The sequence below is a fragment of the Pyrgilauda ruficollis genome, unplaced genomic scaffold (assembly GCF_017590135.1).
Source record: "Pyrgilauda ruficollis isolate IOZ18807 unplaced genomic scaffold, ASM1759013v1 scaffold26, whole genome shotgun sequence".
Classification (NCBI taxonomy): Eukaryota; Metazoa; Chordata; class Aves; order Passeriformes; family Passeridae; genus Pyrgilauda; species Pyrgilauda ruficollis.
The window spans coordinates 2,419,660-2,440,521 of record NW_024523933.1 but is presented as its reverse complement, the minus strand read 5'-3'; the positions used below and the strand labels follow the sequence as shown (position 1 = coordinate 2,440,521).

The 20,862-nt window shown below is 37.8% G+C and overlaps 1 protein-coding gene across 11 annotated transcripts in view; it reads right to left on the bottom strand.

Annotated features, from left to right (window-relative positions):
• LMO7 (LIM domain 7) overlaps positions 1-20,862 on the bottom strand; it is a 97,041-nt gene that overhangs the window by 21,979 nt on the left and 54,200 nt on the right. For 5 of the 11 annotated variants that reach the window (XM_041471221.1, XM_041471214.1, XM_041471216.1 and 2 more), the window contains 12 exons: positions 20,455-20,707; positions 19,720-20,019; positions 19,074-19,361; positions 18,604-18,801; positions 17,422-18,138; positions 15,891-15,920; positions 13,522-13,639; positions 12,212-12,354; positions 10,478-10,931; positions 9,401-9,724; positions 6,404-6,518; positions 668-829 (listed from right to left, as the gene is read on the bottom strand). In XM_041471221.1, the coding sequence (XP_041327155.1) occupies positions 668-829; positions 6,404-6,518; positions 9,401-9,724; positions 10,478-10,931; positions 12,212-12,354; positions 13,522-13,639; positions 15,891-15,920; positions 17,422-18,138; positions 18,604-18,801; positions 19,074-19,361; positions 19,720-20,019; positions 20,455-20,669 (3,064 nt within the window). In that variant the 5' untranslated portion in view covers positions 20,670-20,707. Of the gene's footprint in view, positions 1-667; positions 830-6,403; positions 6,519-9,400; positions 9,725-10,477; positions 10,947-12,211; positions 12,355-13,521; positions 13,640-15,890; positions 15,921-17,421; positions 18,139-18,603; positions 18,805-19,073; positions 19,362-19,719; positions 20,020-20,454; positions 20,708-20,862 lie in introns of all 11 variants that reach the window. The other 6 variants (XM_041471211.1, XM_041471222.1, XM_041471212.1 and 3 more) reach the window with 5 other exon arrangements.

Here is a 20,862-nt window from a genome sequence, read left to right as displayed (position 1 = left end):
TCTGCAAAAATTCTTCTAGAACTTTGAAAGGGTTTCCTGATTAAAACCATGGCAAGTCAAGACATGCTACAAGGCTGTCAAGCCAGGATGGAAACCCCCCCTACTCAGAATGGGTAGTACCATTCTGGAGAGATTACAGCACCACGATATTTGGGTCAATGGCCAGAATCATAACACACAGGTGCTGCATCACCCACAAGCTTATACCTCACTTCAGATGCTCCCTGAAGAAAGGAACAACAGATCCTCCTTCCCTGAAGAAAGGGATCTGGTGATTGAGAATTAAAAATTAAAAATTAGTGATCAGACCTTCTAGATATCAGACCCTCTGAATTCTTGTGGTATAGCAGGAAGAAAATGTTGGATTCCTTTTTGTGCTGGTTGCACACTTTTTTAACCTGTCCATCCTCTAAGAAACAGGCCAGAGCACAAGAGTGAGGTCAGTAGTTCAATGTTTTGCAGATTTGCTTGTCAAGACATTTCTAATGCTCAAGCAGTTAAAAAAGCCAAGTTGTGTTAAAATGCAGCAGACACGTTGGCAAACTACTTAGCTTAGATACGTATTACTGCTGTAAGGGTAATAAGGACTCTCAGCTGTCAGGTACAGCAGAGACAAAGCTTATTTGCCTTACAGAGCATACAGTATCTGCCCGACAAAACAACTCACCATTCTTTCCATATCGTCTGACATCCATGACCAGGTTTCCAGTTTCTAGTGCTCTGCTGATGGCTTCTTCCCACTGACTGTAGTCCATATGTGAAACCTTTGTGCCGTTGACAGCAATGATCTCATCATCTACATGCAGCTGACAAAGTGCTGCAGGGCTGCCTGCAGAAAACAGAAGAAAAATTTTACTATGTCTCCATTCATATTTTTTCTTTTTATCACAGTTGTGATTGGAAGAGAGTGGACTGGGGAATCATTCAAAGAAATGCTTAATGGTGCATATTTAGAAAGCCTTAGAAAAATTCACTACACTGTAACATAAGCTCAGTAAACTCAGTATCAAAGCAGCTTTTCAATTTAGAACTTATGGGAACAAAAAAAGAAATCATTCTTCCGGACTTGTAAGTTTCAGATTATGGTCACCCCATTTAATAAACAGCCTCTGTGTTCAGTCTTCCCTTCACTAGCTCACCTTTATAATCTGTGATAGTGAGAGTGAGGCAGCTCCACAATGTCTATATCCAATTATTAGCTGAAATTCAGCCAATGTTTGGGTAATCCTCTTATTTGTCAAAAAACCCCCAACGAATTAAACAGCTTGCACTTTGTTAAGTCCAGTAGAAGCTGGCTTTCTCGTATTCTCATTTACATTTTCTGAGCTCTGCTGACAAGACCATGCTGCTTTATTGCTTTGCTAATATAGTTTATTAGCTCTGAATGGATTGGTAATAAGACTCAAGATATTGCTGGGTATTGTCCCACTAGACTTCTCTGGATTCTACTTATTTTATCTATTAAGGGCAAACTTTATGGCAAGTTGGACTTTGAATCTACTGATATTTTGCAAGACAAGCTGCACTTTATACTTTTTTCATCTGCTACACATTGGCAGGCAATCTCACTAGACTATGGACAGAGTACATAGAAGACCAGTGCATAAATTTTTCTCTATTTAATTCAGAAAATGGATGAGCTGAGAAACTCAGACTCTCCAAGCAAGATTTTACAGATTACATATGAATGGTTCTTCCATTAAGAATTATTCCCTTAGCAGAATAGAAAATAGAAAAGCCAAGTAAAAATGTAGTTAAGGATTGCACAATAAACCCTCATGTTAATAAAACAAGTTTGAATTACACAGTGGAAGGATTTTCCAAAGTAGTGAAATCCACACATCTTACTTAAAATATACCAAGAACAATGCCCTATTACATTATTAGAAACAAATGTGGACAAGTATGACAGAAAAATTTAGACACCATATGCTTCATCCTGAGTGTCTTTTGACTCATTAGTAAAATGCTCCTGTAAGACTGGCTCATCCACTAAGGATTCAGGTGGCTTCACACACGAGGAAGTTAAGAAATTAAGAAATGCTGCTTCCTAGTACTGCATCAAATAATGATTCATCATAGTTCACTAAAAAGCTCCATTGGCTTCTCTGCTAGAAGAACATGGCTCCATACTATATCTTTCTGCATCATTCTTAAAATATGAACTAAAAAACTTCATTTGCTGTTATCAGTACTAATTGCTTTTAAACTGTATTGTGGAAGAAAAGGTAGGGTTTTCATCTGAAGGAAGAAATATGGAAAATAGTTTAACTGGAAAAAAAAACATGCATGTCTAGGGGTCAGGAAGATGTTAAAGAATCACAGATTTTCAAGTCTGTTAATGGAAGGTACTATTAAGAATACTATCAAAGGTACTAATACTAAAGTTACTAATTTCAGCAACATCATGTAACATTTAGAAACATGTCTGATATTTAGTACCATATAGGTTAACCACATCTGGCTTAAGCCTTATGCTCATGATACAGGGTCCATCAGAATCATTAGAGCTCATAATTTCTGTCTTGAGTTGTGACAGAATAAGCCCCCAGTAACCAAAAAAAAGTTGTATTCATTTTATTAAAATAATTTGTCAGGGATGAAACTGGGCTCAGAGGTGTGAACAGTATACCTCAATTGACTCAGTTTTAGGAAAGGAAGGGAGCTGAAGATTTCACAGTTCGTCCTATAATATTAGTAGAAAGGTATATGCAGACCATACTCCAGCCATACAGACTGAATAGCAGCAGCCTCTAGATCTGGACCTAAAATAGCCAGATCGACTTACACTGCTCATTTTTTGACCTGTAACTTTGCCAGCAGCTCTTCCTCCACAGTCTCTGGACAAAAGGGCTTCTCAAGAGTGCAGACCAGGGTATTATAGTGGGCTTCTGCTCTGATTCACATCCAGAGAAGCCTACAGAGCCTGCCCAGAAATTCAGATGCCAAAGGTTGTAGGCTACCAGTTCTCTTTCCCTGTCCAGCTCCTCCAAGAGTATAGGAATTAATTTCTGTATATTCCTGTAAAGGATTTACTTTTCATTAAATAAAATATGTACTGCTTTTATGTTTTTTATAGGTTTTCCTGAAGGTAAAAGGCTTTTCATTCTTACTAGTCCCCAGTAAAAACAAAAACAACCAAATACTAATTTTCCATATGCTATCTCCAACCTATCCCCATCTGTTGTTATTACAATAGATAGCTTTTCATTCTTACTAGTCCCCAGTAAAAACAAAAACAACCAAATACTTATTTTCCATATGTTATCTCCAACCCATCTGTTGTTATTACAATAGATGAACACTATCCCAATGATAGAAAAAAAAACAAACTTGAAGAATCTGGATCAAATTTACTTTGTCTTACATGACTGCAAGTGTTTGATCAGACATACACTCCTACATCAACACAGTCTCAAAAAAAATTATTGCAAAGGGAAAGTGAAAGGGGAAGGACTGAAACAATAAAGATTATATGGCACTGGGGAAGTTGGCAGAACAATGTCTAGATTAATGACTTAAGGCTTTCTATTTACGTAATTTTTAGTGTAAAGGTTGAAAACTCCTTTAAAAAATGAGAACTGTCCTTTTTTATATGTAGTAAATGGGTCTCACTGTGTTACAAGCTTAACTCTTACTTATGTTTTTGAGAACACTTATAAATTAATGTTGCTTATCAAGTAGTTTTCTAAGTAGATTTTTTTAAGGAATAGCATATGTAGAATACAGAGTCATCTGTAAGTAGTAAAAAATATACATGCTGGGTATAATCTCAAGAAAATCCTACAGTTAGTTACGAAGACAACATGATGAGAAAAAGTATTCCTGGAAGCTTTTTCTGGGCTCAGGAAAGAGAAAAAGGTGACTAGAACAGTTGGTTTGCATTTGCCAAGCCTAAATCACACTTGACCAAGCTGGTTATCTTTAACGATGAATTGACCAAATCTCTGTGGATGGCGGATGAGAGGTGGCTACAATCCACCTTGTCTTTAACAAGACCATTGACATGATATCCCACAGTATCCTGGTATCAAAAGTGGGATGGTATTGTCCACAGGGCAGAACGACCAGATGGTGGAAAACTGGCTGGGCTGTCAGGCTCTGTGGGAAGTGGTTAATGGCTCTTACTCAGCCCGCAGGTTGCTCACAAGTGGATCCCATGAGGATGTATCCAGGGACCTACCCTCGTTAATGTGCTCACCAATAAGCAGGAGAAGGAGGAAAACACACCCTCATCAAGTTTTCAAACCTTGCCAAAAGTGAGAGGGTGGCCAGTACAATGGAGGGCAGGGCTGCTCTTGAGAGCAGGAACCTGACACTCAACAAGGCCACATGCAGGGTCCTGCTCCTGAAAAGGACTAATTCCAGTGATGGTACAGGGCTGGAGAGCAAGGCTGGGGGGACCCTGGCAGTGGTGGGGGCTGTACGAACACTAACATGACCAACAAATCGAGACAAGTGGCCATTCAATTCACTCAGCACCTCTTATGCCACACTGACAATACTGAGTCCAGCTTTGGTGCTCTGCTCTTGCTGGAGCAATTACCCGTGAGGAAAGGCTGAAGAGTATGGACTTGCTCAGCCTGGAGAAGAGAAGTTGCAGGAGAACTTAACAGTAGCCACCCCACCACCCAGTACATACCAGGAGGTCCTTGAGAAGGAAAAGCCTGCTCTTTATTGAAATTTATGGCAGGAAAACACAGAACAGTTGTTATAAACTGGGACAAAGATTGGTCTGACTAGATATGTAGGGAAAATTTTCTCTGACAGGATAATGCCCAGAGAGGCTGTGTGGATTCCATTCTCAGAGGGTCTCAAACCCCCATGGGTAAAAAGCCCCAGGCCACTTGGCCTGAATTCCATCTTGACTTTTTTTGAGCAGTGTATTGCTCTAGGTGATCTTCCAAGCGGAATTATCCTATGACTTATCCTTAAAAATAGGAAATACAACATTCCCAAGTGCCTAGTTGAAAGCATATAATGGGTAATCCACCTCTTTCATCCCTCATTTCTTTAAAGGGAGCGACAGCTATTGAGTAAGGATACAAGATGAGACAGTTGTTGGAAGAAAAAAGTGCTGAACACAGGCTACAAATGAGAACACTGAGATACAGCCCATTCTTAGTTAAATCCATACTTTGTGCTCTTCCTTGTGAGAATGGTAATAAAGCATAACCAAGATAACAACCACAAGGCCTTCACCTTTCCTTGGGCAGAGCCCGTGTGGCCTTTTGTGAATGACCAGCAGGAACATTCACTACCCTCAGATTTCTCCTTTTCACCTGGCAGTGCAAATGGACAGACCCCTGCCTCCAAGGAAGGAAATTAAACCCTAAGCCTAGCAGCAGGAAAAGCAAAGGGAAAGTTATTCTTCAGGCAAAGTGAATATCAGGATTTCCAGAATCACAGAATGAAACAGGTTGGAAGGAACCACAGTGGTTCATCTGGTCCATCCTTCCTGCTCAGGGTTATCCTAGAGCAAATCTAATTAAGAAAAGTACTCAGATATAGTGAAAAAAGGCCACTTCACTTCTTGAATTTGAAAAAGAAAAAAAAAATCCAAGACTGCTCATTAACTGCTGTTAAACAATATTGCTTCCTCTCTGGAAAGCGTAATAGAGGGCTAACTAAATTAAAAGTTTCCAGTTATTTCTCCTTTCTCAGGATGATCGCGTGTTAGGTGGAAAGAAGGGCACAATTCAATATTCCTCAAGTATTACTGGCAATGGGAAAGACCATTGTTTAGAAAACAAGCATTATATGTGATTTGCTTAGGTTTTTGTTGTTTCGTTAACTTTTTTTTTTTTTTTTTTTCAGAAAATCTAGCTCATTCTCTGCAGAAGACTATTAAAGGTTAGAATAAACTTTATATATGTGTCATCCCAAGACAAAAATGTTTGCTTTCCCTCAGTATTAAAACAACTGAAAACACTACACTGGAAATCAATTTAGAAGTTGCAACTACTTAAGAATATGAGCTGTCTCCAGAATTCAGCATGACTAAGAAAGCAGAAATTGAACAAAGAGTATTAACTCCTAAGTTTCCTTTGCAAGTGTTTACAAACCATGTGAAGTAAAATCTTTCAAACTTAGCTGTAAGAAACAGTCTGGATATTGGAAGTCTGTATTTGCCCCTAAACACTGTTCTGTAAGAGGCTTGGTGAGCAAATATTCATGTTTACACTCTCCTTGATTAGGAAAATGCATTTTGTTACTTCTGCATTCAAACTGTTTCAAGAGATGAGGATTCACAGAAATACATTAGCAAACTAAAGACTGATTTTTCAGTTCTGCACCTGATGTTCTAAAATGTTTGCAGCATTCTTAGCAGCAAATGCCTTAATTTAGAAGCCTCTGCAAATTAAACATAAGAACAAAAATTTGTGTATATATACACATTTACCTTCTTCAACTGTCTGTACAACGGCTCCTGAAGAACTCCAATTTGTTGTAAACCCAAAGCTGCGACTGTGGCCAGGTCTCTGGTTTATACTGATTCTCAATTCACTGTACTGTTCCTGAAAAATAAAACATGACACTACAGTATCTGGTATCACAGGAATCTAAATGAGGGAAAGTTTATCCTCTAAATAAGTGAGGCTGCTCACAATGTGCACTTTAATCATCTATTATTAGCACCACAGACAAAGGAAACAGTATTGAAGTCAGTTAACTAACTCATTTGCTTTTTATACCAACAGGTGTGTTTTCAGTTTACATTTATATTTTCTCTACACATATCTTTCACTCTGCATTTCTGTTATTTTAAATGTTTTGCAACAATGCTAAAAAAAATTTAAGAACTTGGAGGAAATTAAACCCCTAAATTATTCTTTCTGGAGTGTCTTTTGAATTTGTGACATGTACCGCCTCCTCAGAGAGCAGAGACATGAAAAAGCTAGATAACCATAATCAATCTTTTTTTTTTTTTTTGCATATTTTACCATAAGAATCATCAGTTTAGGTTCATGCTGCAATTAGGTTTACTTGGATGCACAATCATCTTCTTGCTTTTGTGTGAAATACTACCAGCTTGCTATGGATTTTGTAATAGAGGCCTTGGATACTAAAAATAACCCCAAAATCAGCTAAATTCAGATATTTGATTTTAATGGACTTTCAAGATGCTTTCAAAAGCTGAATCAAACTCTAACATGGCCATTTTAAAAAACAAGAATATCTGAATGGGAAAACATTTTGTAATACTTGCTTTCAATCCCACGCTACATTTGGAGCATGTGTTGCATACATTAACATTCTAAGGTGAGCTCATTAAAAAACTACTAAAATACCTAAATGCATGCTACACACTTCATTAGCATGACACTGACATTGATATAAAAGGAAAAAAATAGATTTTTCTGTCAAAAAAATGTTAATATATTCCAGCAAAATGTGCAGGGAAAGGACCCTGCACATTTTTACACATGCTTTAAATGCACGCCTACATTTGGTTCCCTAGCGACCCAGCCTTCCTGAAGAGTCGGATTCATTTTCCCTAACTTAAAATATTTAAAAGTCTAGAAACCTATGCCAATTCCTCCAAGCTTCTATGTTGTAAGATGCAACAGGCAGCTACAGAGCACTTCACAAGCAGGTGCAGCCAACTGGAGTCTCAGGGAGGTGCAGCCAGAGGTGCTTTCAGCAGCACCCGAGTACTGGATAGAGAAGAAAACAACAGAGCATGGCATCATCCCAAGGTATCACCTCATGTTACAGGAATGTTCCAGGGAAAACACTCCCCGTTAGAGCCCAGGGTAGAAATTAAGTCTTTTCTTCAGAATGCAGCTACTGGCTTGCAAATGCTCCCACACAGCCCAAGCCCTTAGGTGAGTATATTAAAAGTGAATGTACTGAACAGGTTAGCACACTGGGCTAGAGAACATACACACCTTTAGAGTTTAAGTGTGTTCCTGGAAATTACTACTGGTCTTATTTTTTTTTTCTCACCATCCCAACATGACTCTTCAGATCCCCCTCTTGTCAGAGAAGCAATGTGACTTTGTACACTGAACTTTTAACACTTTTATAGGTCATCTCTAAAACAGTGCTCCACAGACCTGGAGTCACGGCCCTGATGACTAGTGAGCTCTATCAATCTCTCTGTCAATGATTTACAAACACATCAAATGGAACTTGCATTCCTTAACTTGGAGCTTGGTAAGTTACATAATACGACTGAGATATTTTTAACTTTTTAAAATATCTTTAAAATGCCCCCCCCCCCCATATTACTCACTTGTAGGAGGAAAAATTTATAATCTTTTAACTAATGACAGCAGAAAAACAAATGGACCTAGTACATGCTATTCTCATTTGCCTTGCTTAAACAGATACTAAGAACTCATATCAAATCTGTCAGTTTTTACTGATTACAACATAAATTCCTCTGACTGTTTTTGCTACAACATAGGGGAAAAAAAAGACCATGATCTCTTTCCTTATACAGCAATCACAGTTTCAAAAAACTATGATAAATTCATTACAATGGCCAAGAGGCATTAAGGGTATTAAACTGCAATGTATTTCTTTTCCACAAGCGATTAGGAAGAAGAATGTTTGGAAGCAAATGAATTTCTAAAAAAGTTGTTATGGGAAGTGATTTCATAAATCAGCATCCAAGGTCTTATGACCTTCACCCAAGCAACTGGCACAATTAAGTTTTACAGCAGGATCAGGAATGCAAATCTGTCAAGGGCTATGAACTGAATCATCAGATAGTACAGAAAGGTATTTAGTAATTTAAAATTAAAGCTATTGTTGGTGAAACATGCAATCAGTTGGAGGAAACAACACTTAAGACACATATTTCAAAAAGAACACTGAAAGACCCAGCCCTTTGTCCAATAAGCACATGCACAAAGAGACGGTGATTTACTTCAAAATTAACATGAACATTAATTAGATTCAAGTAAATAACGAAAAAAAAAATATCCAAGCCACAACCGATGGAAAAAAGGATAGTGTGATACTCATGTTTATGGCCAGCCTTTGAAAAGCTGATCTTTATCTTCCACCACCAGTTTAAAAGTGCAAATGAATGCTACAGCAGCTCAGATAATTCATCTGTCACACCTGATTATATGAACAGTGTGCTAATTTGGAGAATAGCAAAAAACTTTGCAAGCATTAAATATATGTAGAATAATTATTCTGAATTGGAATGATAAATAAAATTAAGCACATGACAAAATAGAAAGAGAAAAATTCAGCAAAAGTATAATTTTTTCTTCCCCAAATACTCTCTTTCCCCTAAATTAAATCAAAGAAAATAGCAAGTCTCTGAGATGTCCTCTACTACCAGAAAAATACTTGCGTTAGATGTACTTTTAGCTATTTTTTCTTTTATTCTGCTGTGGCATTCACTTACACCAAGTAATCACACTATTTCCACACTTACCATGGATTTTGAATCCTTAGGCTCTGTCAGACTTGCAGTTTCTGCAGAAGATGCAAGTGAAAGAGAATCAGGAGGAATGCCATACTCTGGCTTAGGAATACTACTTCCAGCATTTTGGTCTTGGGACTTTAAAGGCAATGCCAAACTAAGAGGAGGTGTTGACTGAACACCTTTTTCCTCCTCTTCTTCCTCACCTCTGCTTCTGAATGCACCAGTGGAGACAGGGTGTGCAGAGTCTGGTTGTGAAAAGGAAATGCTGGTGAACAAAGTTTGAGTTCTTTTAGCTTTTTCTACTTCTCCATTGTATTTCTGAGCATCATCCATCTAGGAAAAAAATGACAAATTTTTATTTGGTAAATAAGTGCTTTAAAAAAAGAAATCCTTAAATCTTTCAGTGATTTTTATTTTTAACAAAACCACTTCTCCCTTTGAAGCAAATTCTGGTTGCTGTACCCATTGTTAGCTACTTAGAAAAATTTATTTTTTTCTCTTGAAATACTTGCAGAACAAATAGTCCAGACTACTTAAGATAAATTTGTTAAAGTCATCTGCTTAGAATTATTTACATTCTCACCACTTTTTAAATTGAAACAAATAAGGATTAGGAGAAAACTATGAAAATCATCATAGTAATGGGGCAGGGGAGAATCAGTTTCATTGTTTCAGTGCTTTAGAGTGTAGACTAATTTAGCTTAGCATAAAATTTCAACAAAGTCAGCAGAGCAGAAGAAATTTTTATCACCTGAAAAATTGATCTTTAACACTTAATTATGTTAACCTGGCTCCAGGTAATTACCTCCAATGACAGTTTTTTGATAAGGCACACAAAGGAGAATTAGTACAAGTAATAAAAAGAATATTTTACCAAATATAGTTACCAGCTTTAATTCTAGAAGTGCATTTAAGCAGAGAAACACAAGTAAGCATCTACTGCCACAACAGAACTTCCTGCTCTATTAACACAGCCTTCATCACACAGGAGGCACTATTTAACAAAACCAAAACACTAAAACTACTGTTCTCCCAGCTACTGAAGACCCCAAATTTACAAACTTCAGGAATGAGGCAGAATTTTACCGTGAACGACCGTGGAAGTGACGAGATTCCTCTTGAGTGGACACCAAAAGGTCTTGGTGTAACCACAGATGTTAACCTGGAGGTATCAGTTTTCTGGTAAGTTCTCGGGAGAGAAGCTGAAACCTGAGCTGACCCAGTTTGAGCATTCACTGAGTAACCAGTGGACAAAAGCGCCGGGCTCTGCTCCCGCTCCAGGCTCTCTGGAGGAGCAGGAGCTTCTCGAGCAGCCGAGCTCTCCGGCAGGTTCTCCTTGGGCGGCTGGGTGGCGGACACACTTTTACTGTCCTTAGTGCTGTAGGAAGTGTCTTCTTCCAAACGGTAATCTTTGGCTGCTGACCAATCTTTTGCTGCTGTGGAAGGTGCTTTTTCTTCACTGAACACATCATCGTTCAGTGAATATGCCCAGTTGTGTTCCTGTTTCTGCTGCTCATAGGAGTCCTGATCTCTCTCTTCCCTATGGGAATAGAGCCTGTTAAAATACCAAGTTGACTCGGCAAACAGGCAGGCCTAAAGTCTTTCAATTAGGAAATGTTTAAGGCTGAGCATAAGCCAAATAATGCATCTCCAGAACAGCATCATTTAAATATATTAGTATTTTAATGTATTTTTAAATCTATCTTCTTCCACCTCCTCCCCAGTTCAGCACTCTCACAGCATTCAGACATACTACTATCATATTATCAGGCTGCCACCATGACAGAAATCTTTGCCAAGAAAATGATCTAGCTACACATAGCTGTAAATGATACAGATACACATATGTTCAAGTTACACATCCTCAGAAATTCAGATTTATTTAGGAAAGAACAGGAATAAGATAGTCCCATAACACTGCCTGAATGGTGTAACTGTGCTCAATGTTTCTGAAATGCTATGCTGAATTTTAGATACCTAAGTAAGACAGTGCCCTGAAATTCAGCTAATTATTCCTTTTTTGCTATTCATTCCTTTGTCATAAATGAACAACACTACAAGGATAATCTTTAAAACAACAGTTATAGGATTCTTATTGATACTGAACATTCAATACAATCAGCATCCATACTTTTATTCAAGCAACTAATTTTTGTCCTCACAAATAAGTAAAAAAATTAAAGAAATCCAAAATATTAGACTTTTTTAATATGAATACATGTCGTGTGTATATTACCTTCAGCTCAGTCATATGTGCATTTGAAATAAATAAATAAATAGATAAATAAGACTGTCACCACTAGAGATGGTACTGTGCAGTTTACCAGAAAGTAAATACCAAGAAGAAAAATTAGAGAAGAAGGGGAAATCAAGTAAAAGTTTACAGCTCTGTGATATAAATTTAAATTCTGGCTGCAATTCTCCACAGTTGCTAAAAAAATAGCAAATGTAGGGGTAGAAGGAAGATAAATAGTTATCTTTATTCATTAGTAAAAAAGGCAGCTATCTAGTTCAGTGCTATTGTTTTAACTAATTTAAAGAGAATGCAAATGTTGATTTCTCAATACTTTTATTTATGAATAGCAAAGTAAAATAGCATTTATAGAGAAAACTGTTTAACATTCTGTGCAAACAGTACATTAGAAAATCATATTAAGCCCTTCAATTGCCTAGACTTCTACATTTTATTTTGCAACTAAAATTGTCAAGATCTCTGCAGAATCAATTGCAACTTATTGGTAAAAGTGGCTCAAAATTTTAAAGGAATAAAAATGCTCAGATTTATGTTCGTACACATAATATTCCCATTAGGACTATTACCTCTCCTGCTGCATTTCCTTCAGTGACTTGATACTCCTTCCAGACACCTCAGAGGCTCTCCTTTCAATTTCTTCTCTCTCTTCCTTTTTCTTTTGCAATTCTGAAGTGTAACTCTTTCTACGACTCTTCCATTTTGCTAGATCCTGTTTAGAATAACATGAACGTATACCATCAGGTTTTCTCAAGGCCTCAAAGACCTATGGAGGCATCCCATTACATGCTATTTACTGGCCTGATTTTATTTGCATGTCTGCATCACAGCCACATTTTCAAGTACCTCTCCCCTGAATGATAAAGGGGTTGTCATGTCATGTTCTAGTCAGGATTGCTGGCTCACTGCCTCCTTAAGTTAAAAATTGTAATTACTGGACTATATGCTATTTGTCCCATTTTTTCTCCCCTTAACATTTTCAATTTTATTCTAAAATACTTCACCAATCACACATAATTGAAAACTAATGCAAATGCAATCTGTACTTCTTTGTTGAGGGCTTTAGAGTTTAGTATATCATTATTTTTCCAAATCACTACTATGTTAGACTGATATACTAGCTTGAGAATAAATATGCTTTAAATTCTAAATTGAAAACAGATATTTCTGTACTTTCTTCATTTCTGTAAAACCACAATATGAACTGGCAATATTGTCCATGAAATACCAGAGCTGAGTTAAGGGAAGTACTGAATATTAGAACTGAGATGCATTACACAAACAACTATGAACTTCTTGTTTGGTGCTTTGTTCTTAATTTTGGCTTCTTGTTGATACTCATTGTCAAGCAGAGATTTTTAATAAATTGAAAAGTCTTTATATATGCTTATGATGCTGTGTAAAGCTACCATACAGTTTACAAGCTGGATTTAAGACAGCATTATTAGGGGATAGGAGCCTCAAGAATTTGCAAAAGGAAGTATTATTTATTCCCCTTTCTCCCAGAGGATCAAATACTCAGACATTCCAATCATTTTCCCAAAAAAAGTAGTCAAAAATTGCAGACAACACAAGAAACTATGCCCTAACTTCTCTTTATGTCCACAGAAATCAAGCCTGAAGGCTTTATTACAATACCTACAAATTCTATCCTGAAGCGTTAATCAGAAACTTAGGAGGATATTTAAAATAATTTCATTTCTGCATTAAACAGGCATCCCCAAAAACTCTAGTAGCTGCATGAGATGAATTGTCTTAGAAGACAGCCCCATGAATTGCTGCACACATGCCAAAGCTTTATTATTAGAGACACTGAAGGCAGGTGACACCCAGCCCCTTCAAGCAGGATGCACAAGGAGAGGTGAAAAGGAGTCCTTACTTCCTGCCACTTTAGATCTTGCTCTTGCAACTGTTCTTTTATCTTCTGCAGCTCTTCATAACGGATTTTGCGCAGCGTCTGCAGCTCCTCTGCGCTGACATCATTCAAAGATTTACTCCTAGAAAGGGAAAAGAGAACTCAGCTTTATAACATCCTAGCCCTCATTTACACGAGTGAAACCTTCAGAGAGAGAGAGAAAGATTTATATTAGTACAACTGAATGCTCATGAGTGTTATTTTGAATGGAGCAGGAAACACATGGGCAGTTGATGGGATGTGCTGTAGTGCCAACACGCAAGTCATTAGCTGGGTATTGGAGCAAATAAAATCAGGTTAAGGGAATAAGCAGCTCTCTACATTTCCATGCTGATCATTCACATTGAGCTCCTCCTAGAACACTGTTACTTCTGTTTTAACTTGCTATTCTCTTTATTGATCTCGTTTCCTTCTTTGACTGAAAAGGCATCCCCTATCCCCAAATCCAAATTCCCACCCTTGGACTTCTCTCCTGTAACAACCCCTCTATCACCTCCTTTTCTTTCCTTCCTTCCAAACCAGTTATCGATGCACATTTCCAAAAGATTAAGTGTCACACACAGCCAAATGCTTAGTTCATGGAGGTCACAGGCCCCACTAGCCTATGCTGATCCTCCCCAAGGCTCTGAGATGGTTTCCATTAAAGTTGGGATGGCTAACACAGCCATCTTCCTGCTAACTTCTTCAACACGGCTACAGTTTCCCCCAGGAACTCCTACTTGCTAGCTCCCTTTAACCTAAATTCCTCAAAGCTCACCTTTCATGTTGTCACCCACCACATGCCATTTTTTCTTTTATTCTTCCACACTGCAGTGATAAACATAACAGGACTTTTAGTTTCGATAGAGGACAAGGCTCCTGATGAGATGTGACCACAAGCAAAATGCAGGTGTTTCATCATAAGGTTCAATGGTGTAATGCAAAGGGAAAGCTAGGTCTCTAGGGCTTGGGGGATTTTTTGTTTCTTAGTATTAAAAAATACCCTTGTTTTTGTTTATCCAAGTATGAGTTATATAGAGGGATTAAGTTCCAGCAGGACTTGAAAATGTGGCACTTCTCTGATATGATGGAAAATAAGATTAAAACCAAAATAGATTCAGCATAGAGCCTTGCTCTAATCTGTTGCATTCCAAGAGATCTCTGAATTAACAAACCAGACTCTCACTTCCTCCCAAGTGGCCGAACTCACTTTCATTGGCAACATGAGACTGGCCTCTGGCCTCTAGAAATAAAGGCTTGGGCATTAACTCATCATGTCTGTTTGCTTATCTATTTTCTGAATGAGAAGAGTGCCAAATTCAGCAAAAATCACCTGGTCGCTATTGCAGAAACTCTTTTCTTGTACAGTTATTTTCCTCATTTTTTTACGCTTAAGTTATATCGCACATATAACTGTTTTAGGGTAACCAAATACTACATAAGGATGTATCAAATTTGTTCCAGATGAGTTCAAGAAAACTTAAATAACTACCGTTTTCACTTCTTTCTCTTGAATCACTATATCTGCCTGCAACAGGAAAATCTCAACCTAAAGAAAATATATCTCAACCCTAAGAAAATATAACTGGATCTTAGTTTTAATTTCAGTCTAAACTGAAAAACCTAACTAGTGACTTGAGTCTTCTGAGTCTCCCTCTCCTAACACCCAACTTCTGAAACATTTTTCACTTCTAGAAGTGTTCAGAAATTTACCAGGTTTGCCTCAGAGTAAAAATAGGGAAGCAAATAAATAAATAAATTTAAATTTAAAAAAAAAACGTAGAACACCATACATTCCCAAATACTTAACATCACACAATAAGTGAAAAAATTATTTCTCTTTGAGTTGCAGGTCATCATAAACAACATCTAATTTCCCATGGCACAAATCTATAGGTTTACCACTGAGCATATATCTCCCACCTGGAAGATACAAAATAACCCCAGGCCATTCACTAATCCCATGACAAATACCACTGCTGTTAATTATTTTCAGATTCTAGCTGTACAGCCTTCAAAATAAAATATTTGTTAATATTTCTTTACACTTTTTGAGTGTTTTAAAGCCTAATTTAAACACAGAACAACAAAATTTTCACTTCAGCAGGAATAAAAAAATAGAGCTGATTTTTAAAGTGCCTGATAACCATAAGTTGAATACATGGGACAGCAGAGAGAACTTTTGCCATATACACAGCTTTTATCTCACATTCATTACATAAATGGCAAAGAACAGAACAACAAAGCATCATGCACAAGTTTTCAGCATGAGTTTTTAGCTACTGTGCATGCATAAGGATGAAAAGAGGCCAAAAAAATAGCATTACAATCTTTCAAGCTTTTATAAAACTTACCCTTGCTCATCAGAAAGCTTTTGAAACAGTCTGAGAAATCAGAAACCAAAAAAAAAAAGAGATTCAGTGTCTTGATATTGATAATAACATTAACACCATTAGTAGACCAACACTGTCACTAAGTGATGGGGAAACTGAAAGCTTGGGAACCAGCCAGCATGGAAAAGCACGTCAGGAATTGGACACCAGTCAAAAAACACACCAGGACTTGCATGATGGGCAAAGTTGGGCAGAACTGTCAGAACAAGGCTGCCTGCAAGTTGCCAACACTTTTCATTTAGCAGTACTGCACCAATAGAGCCTTGTGCTATTTCTGCACCACTTATTAATTCCAGAGCTGCTGAACAGCATGATGCTCAAAAGAGACTCATTTCAAGAAAATAAAATTAATGCCAGCTTGAGTCCCAACAAAAAGTATGGCTTACAGAGGTTGTTCTCTTGTTACTTCAACCATTACTCATACAAGCTGAAAGTAATATTTGATGTGTACCAGAATAAAAAAACCCTAATAGAAGTTTAGCATATTAATCCCTGAACACAATTAATCCAGGGCAATTCAAGAGGATTTTTAGTATTCTTGAATTCGAGTATTTTATAATACGCCTATTTAATTCTACTGAATGAATTTTTAAAACATGCAATATTTCCAAGCACTTCAGAAATATCGCTCAGTGAAGCTCAAACTTTGTTAACAGTATTAAGCTTAAAAATTAAATGCAGCAACATCAAAATATCAACTGGAACACAGAAGTGTCTTAGTCACAAAATGATGCACAGCTGGGAGATCTGCAACTTGCAATGCCGTATTTTCAGAGCTAAGTAAACATCTGGAACCCCATTCTCCCCCAGTAAATACAAAATTCAATGGAAAGATAGGAAGCACTTAAGAAGCAGTATTCAGTCAGACAAGAGAAATTTTGAGGATAAGAATGAATCGAGACTTTATGAAAGTAGGAGGATAGTATTGGCAGAATAAAATATGCCATGGTGGACTTTAATATTACATAGACACATAACTTGCATGCACCATGAAAACACTTTTTTTTTTTTTTCCACCTCATCTAATCATCTCAGAACTGTGGCATGACAGTTTACAAGCATTTTTAAACTTAGGTGCGAGCAAGAATATCAGAATGCCCATTTCCAGAATTTGTCTTTAAAGCATTCATGTATTTCAGAAATGTTTTTACAAATTATCTTGTAGAATAGAATAAAATATTTCTAGACTCCATAGTCTTTTTAATAATCACTATTTCTGTTCAACCATGGAAAGAAACTTATGCAGAACATTGAGCCTGGGGGAATGATAACTTATTTTCTCCAAAATGGCAGCCTAAAACAAGAAAAGTTTATAATTTTTTGTTGAAAATATGGTATTGCAGTCATGAGCTTATTCAAAGCAAATAAAAAACTTGTTCGAGGACGACACGAGCAAACAGACTGGCACTCTACGAATGGTTCAGCACAGGATGATGCTTTTCTGAATGGGAAGGGTTCAAGGGCACTCAATCTGTGCAGGACACAACCTGACCTCTCCACCATCTGCCGTTTCTTGTGTCTAACTTTGCTGGCCTCCCTGATTGCTTCCCACTTCTTCCAGTCTTCTTCACTGCATGGACCTGGGATAAAATTTACTGGCTGGACGTTGCTTCCCACTTTCCAAGATTCAATCTTGCGGGTCAGCATATCGTCCTTCTTATGGTGTAAAGATGGTGACAGCACTCTGCCATTGCTCTTCCTTTCCTCTGGTATCGCATTTTTTTCAAGTAAACATAGAAATTTGGACCGGATCTCTTCTGGAAGACTCCACGGATCAGGAAACAGTGCTGGGTGATACTTGTCAGGAGCACCTGATAAAGGCACCTCTTTTTTTTGAGAGAGGACTTTACGAAAAATCATGTCATCCTTTTCCAAATCTGGAATCACGGTTTGGCCCTCTCTGGGTTGCAGAATTATCTCACCCTCTAGAGGAGGCTCCTGCTCAGAGAATTTCTTTAAATACCGGGGGTCTTGAAGAACAACTTGATTCACATGGAAAGCCCCAGTTTTCCGAACAAACAAATCATCATTCTCCAAATCTGGATATAGATATCCATTGTCCTCATCTCCTTGCTTGCCTCCTGGTATAAAGGAAACATTCTTTCTACATTTTATGAGCCTAGGGCCAGAAGTGGGATCAATTCTGGTCTCCATTTCAGAAGACACGTAGTCAGTGTATTTTTGCAGGGCCTGAAGTAACGAAAACTGACTGAAGCATATAAAACAAAAGGAGGGAAGTAAAAATATCATTAACTAGCAAGAGACAAGCAGATCACAACGTATTGCAATATACATTTGGTTTAGACTTGCTGTATCCCAAGCAGAATGACGACACCACTTGGCATTCACCACCACTGACCGTAGCGCAGCACACGCCAACCAACGCAAAGGTATCCCGGCATCCTAACCTGTTCAGAAACATCACACTGACATGCTCACACACAAAGCCAGTAACCCTATGCAGCATGTCACACTTTCACATTTACATGTTTCAGAAGGCCAGCAACTTATGGCTACATTAAAAGAGAAAAAAGCCCAAACCCAACAAACTAGCAAAACAGTAATAACCAAAAAAGCACATCATCACGGGACGTGGTTTAATTTAATTTAGCTGTTGCATATCCAGCATTTCTTTTTTATGCATCAAGAGAACAGCTCATGCAGCAGTATCAACCTGGGCTGATCAGAAGACTCCAAGATTTTTCCTTCTGCAATCTGTGACAATGAGCTTCCCACATATTCAGCAGTTGGCTTATAATTCTGATCCCTTCTGCAGCTACTGTTCCAGTCAAAACTTGGTCTTGATTGATTAGCAACAATGGTACAGCTTTGTTTGTAAGCAAATTCCTCATCCTCAGAATCTGATCTCTTTCTACTGTGTAGCAGCAGAAAGAATGAGCAGAGGAGAAAGAAAAAAAAACCATGAAGTGTACTCACTGAGTAAAATGCACAGTGGCAACAGTGCAACAGGTGCAACAGTATAACAAAAATAATATTTCAATTATTAAAAGAGAAAATAAAAAATAAAAAAGAATAAAACATATGCTGCTGCTACACTGGCAATGAAAATTTAAAAATTCAGAGTCATAGAACTACACTTTAGGCTTTGCACACAGGAGAGAACAGGCATGCATGAAAACGCACCTGAACCCTTGAATCTCTTTATACCAGGGTTTGAAAGAGGATTTCTTGATTTTTTTCCATAGCAATTCCTCCTCTGGAGTCCAAAACTTAGGAAGAAATTTGTCAAAAGCAACAACTGTATTTGGCGCTGAAGAACTTAGCTTGCGAAAATAGAGATCATCTTTTTCAATGTTTGGGATGCCTACTTCTTCCTCGTCCTCATCAAAATACCCAGATAATTGTGAAGGATTGTTAGCTCTTGGTTTGTTTTCCTCTTTAGTATCCAACTGCCTCTGCCTCCTCTGGTTACTGTTCAAAATATCCAATCAGTTAAGATATTTTAGGAGCAACTTGACATAAGGAATGCAAAAAGACATGCTTTTTGGCTCAGGAGCTCAGCCTTGTGAATGAAGCATATTAGTTCTCAATTTCATCACTGCAGCACCAGAAATAATAAGATAGATTAAATTACAAAAATTAAAAAGAAGTTAAATGGTTATATCAGCATCCTATGTCCTCTGACAAAAATACAAAATTTGACAGAAAAAGCATATCAAATTATCAGCTGTGTTAAAATTCCGATTAGAAGACTAACTTTATGGAGTTATTTAAGGGCTGCGATTTAGGTAACGCAATAGTTACTGGATCTTGGATTAGTATCTCTGACCTCAGTGGTTCAAGCATTGCAGCTAGTGGACCAGCTGGATAACTTTCTCGCGAGCAAGATTTAGGAGAGTCATTGCGCAACATGAAATGACGTCCAGGTGCAGCAGAGCTTACAGGGCTCTTTTTGACTAGAAATCTACGATTTGCTAAGTCATCCAAAACAACGTCGGGCAGCCTTCTTTCATCTTCTGAATCAGAGCCACTGTCATACTCATAGATGATCTGGAGGGAAGCTGGATTTGTGAGCCCACACTCTGCTCTGCTATTTTGACAGGAAGCTACAGGATTCGTTTCACGTCCACTGAGGTTGACCGAGACAGGAATAGAATGAACAGTGAAGTCACGAAGGTAACGGTGAAACTAAAGAACTGCCCACTAATCTCATTTGTATGCATCAAGAAGCCGGACAACTGAAATTCATCACTATATTTTGGAAGCTTTAACAAGCAGTCAAAACCATAGGTCTATCTCTCACAAACTTGCATTTAAGACCATTTAAATACGTCTGGAATCTGGCCAGTTTCAAAAATTACTCAAGCATCAAAAAACTGTAAAAATACAAAACCAAAAACCAAACCACGCAACCACATCAAAATGTCCCCCTTGATAAAACATGGAAAATCAAATACTTGACTTTTTATTGCAACAAGAGCAGCTTTTCTTTAACTAATAAAGAAGTAACTTATTTAAAAAATTCTACATCAAAGCCCACTTTACTAAGACCACACACCAGTACCTTGAAAATGCTCCATCTGATTCAGTGAAGACAGGACTTGCCCAGCTCCTCCTGTTGTCCTCATTCTTCTCTATCCTCTTCTTCCTTAAAGGTGCTGGCACATATGCTGTCTGCTTGTTTTTGTTGGGTAAGAAACGATTGAAGTCAGTGGTAGGTTTTGGTTCAATCACAGGAATCCTGCGGTAAGACCTGTCATCTTTATGGGAGTCATGCATTTTGGAAGGCAGTTCCAAGTCTGTGTCACTGTCGCAACCTTAGAAGAAAGTGGAAATAAAAAGGGAAGATACAAACATCATTCTCTAGACATGTGCTTGTAGCTAAAATTTGGATCAAAGTCTTCAAAAATCAATTTATGTCTGTATTTTAGATGTTTCAGCTGCAAATTTGCTGAGCTACTGACAGGACAGT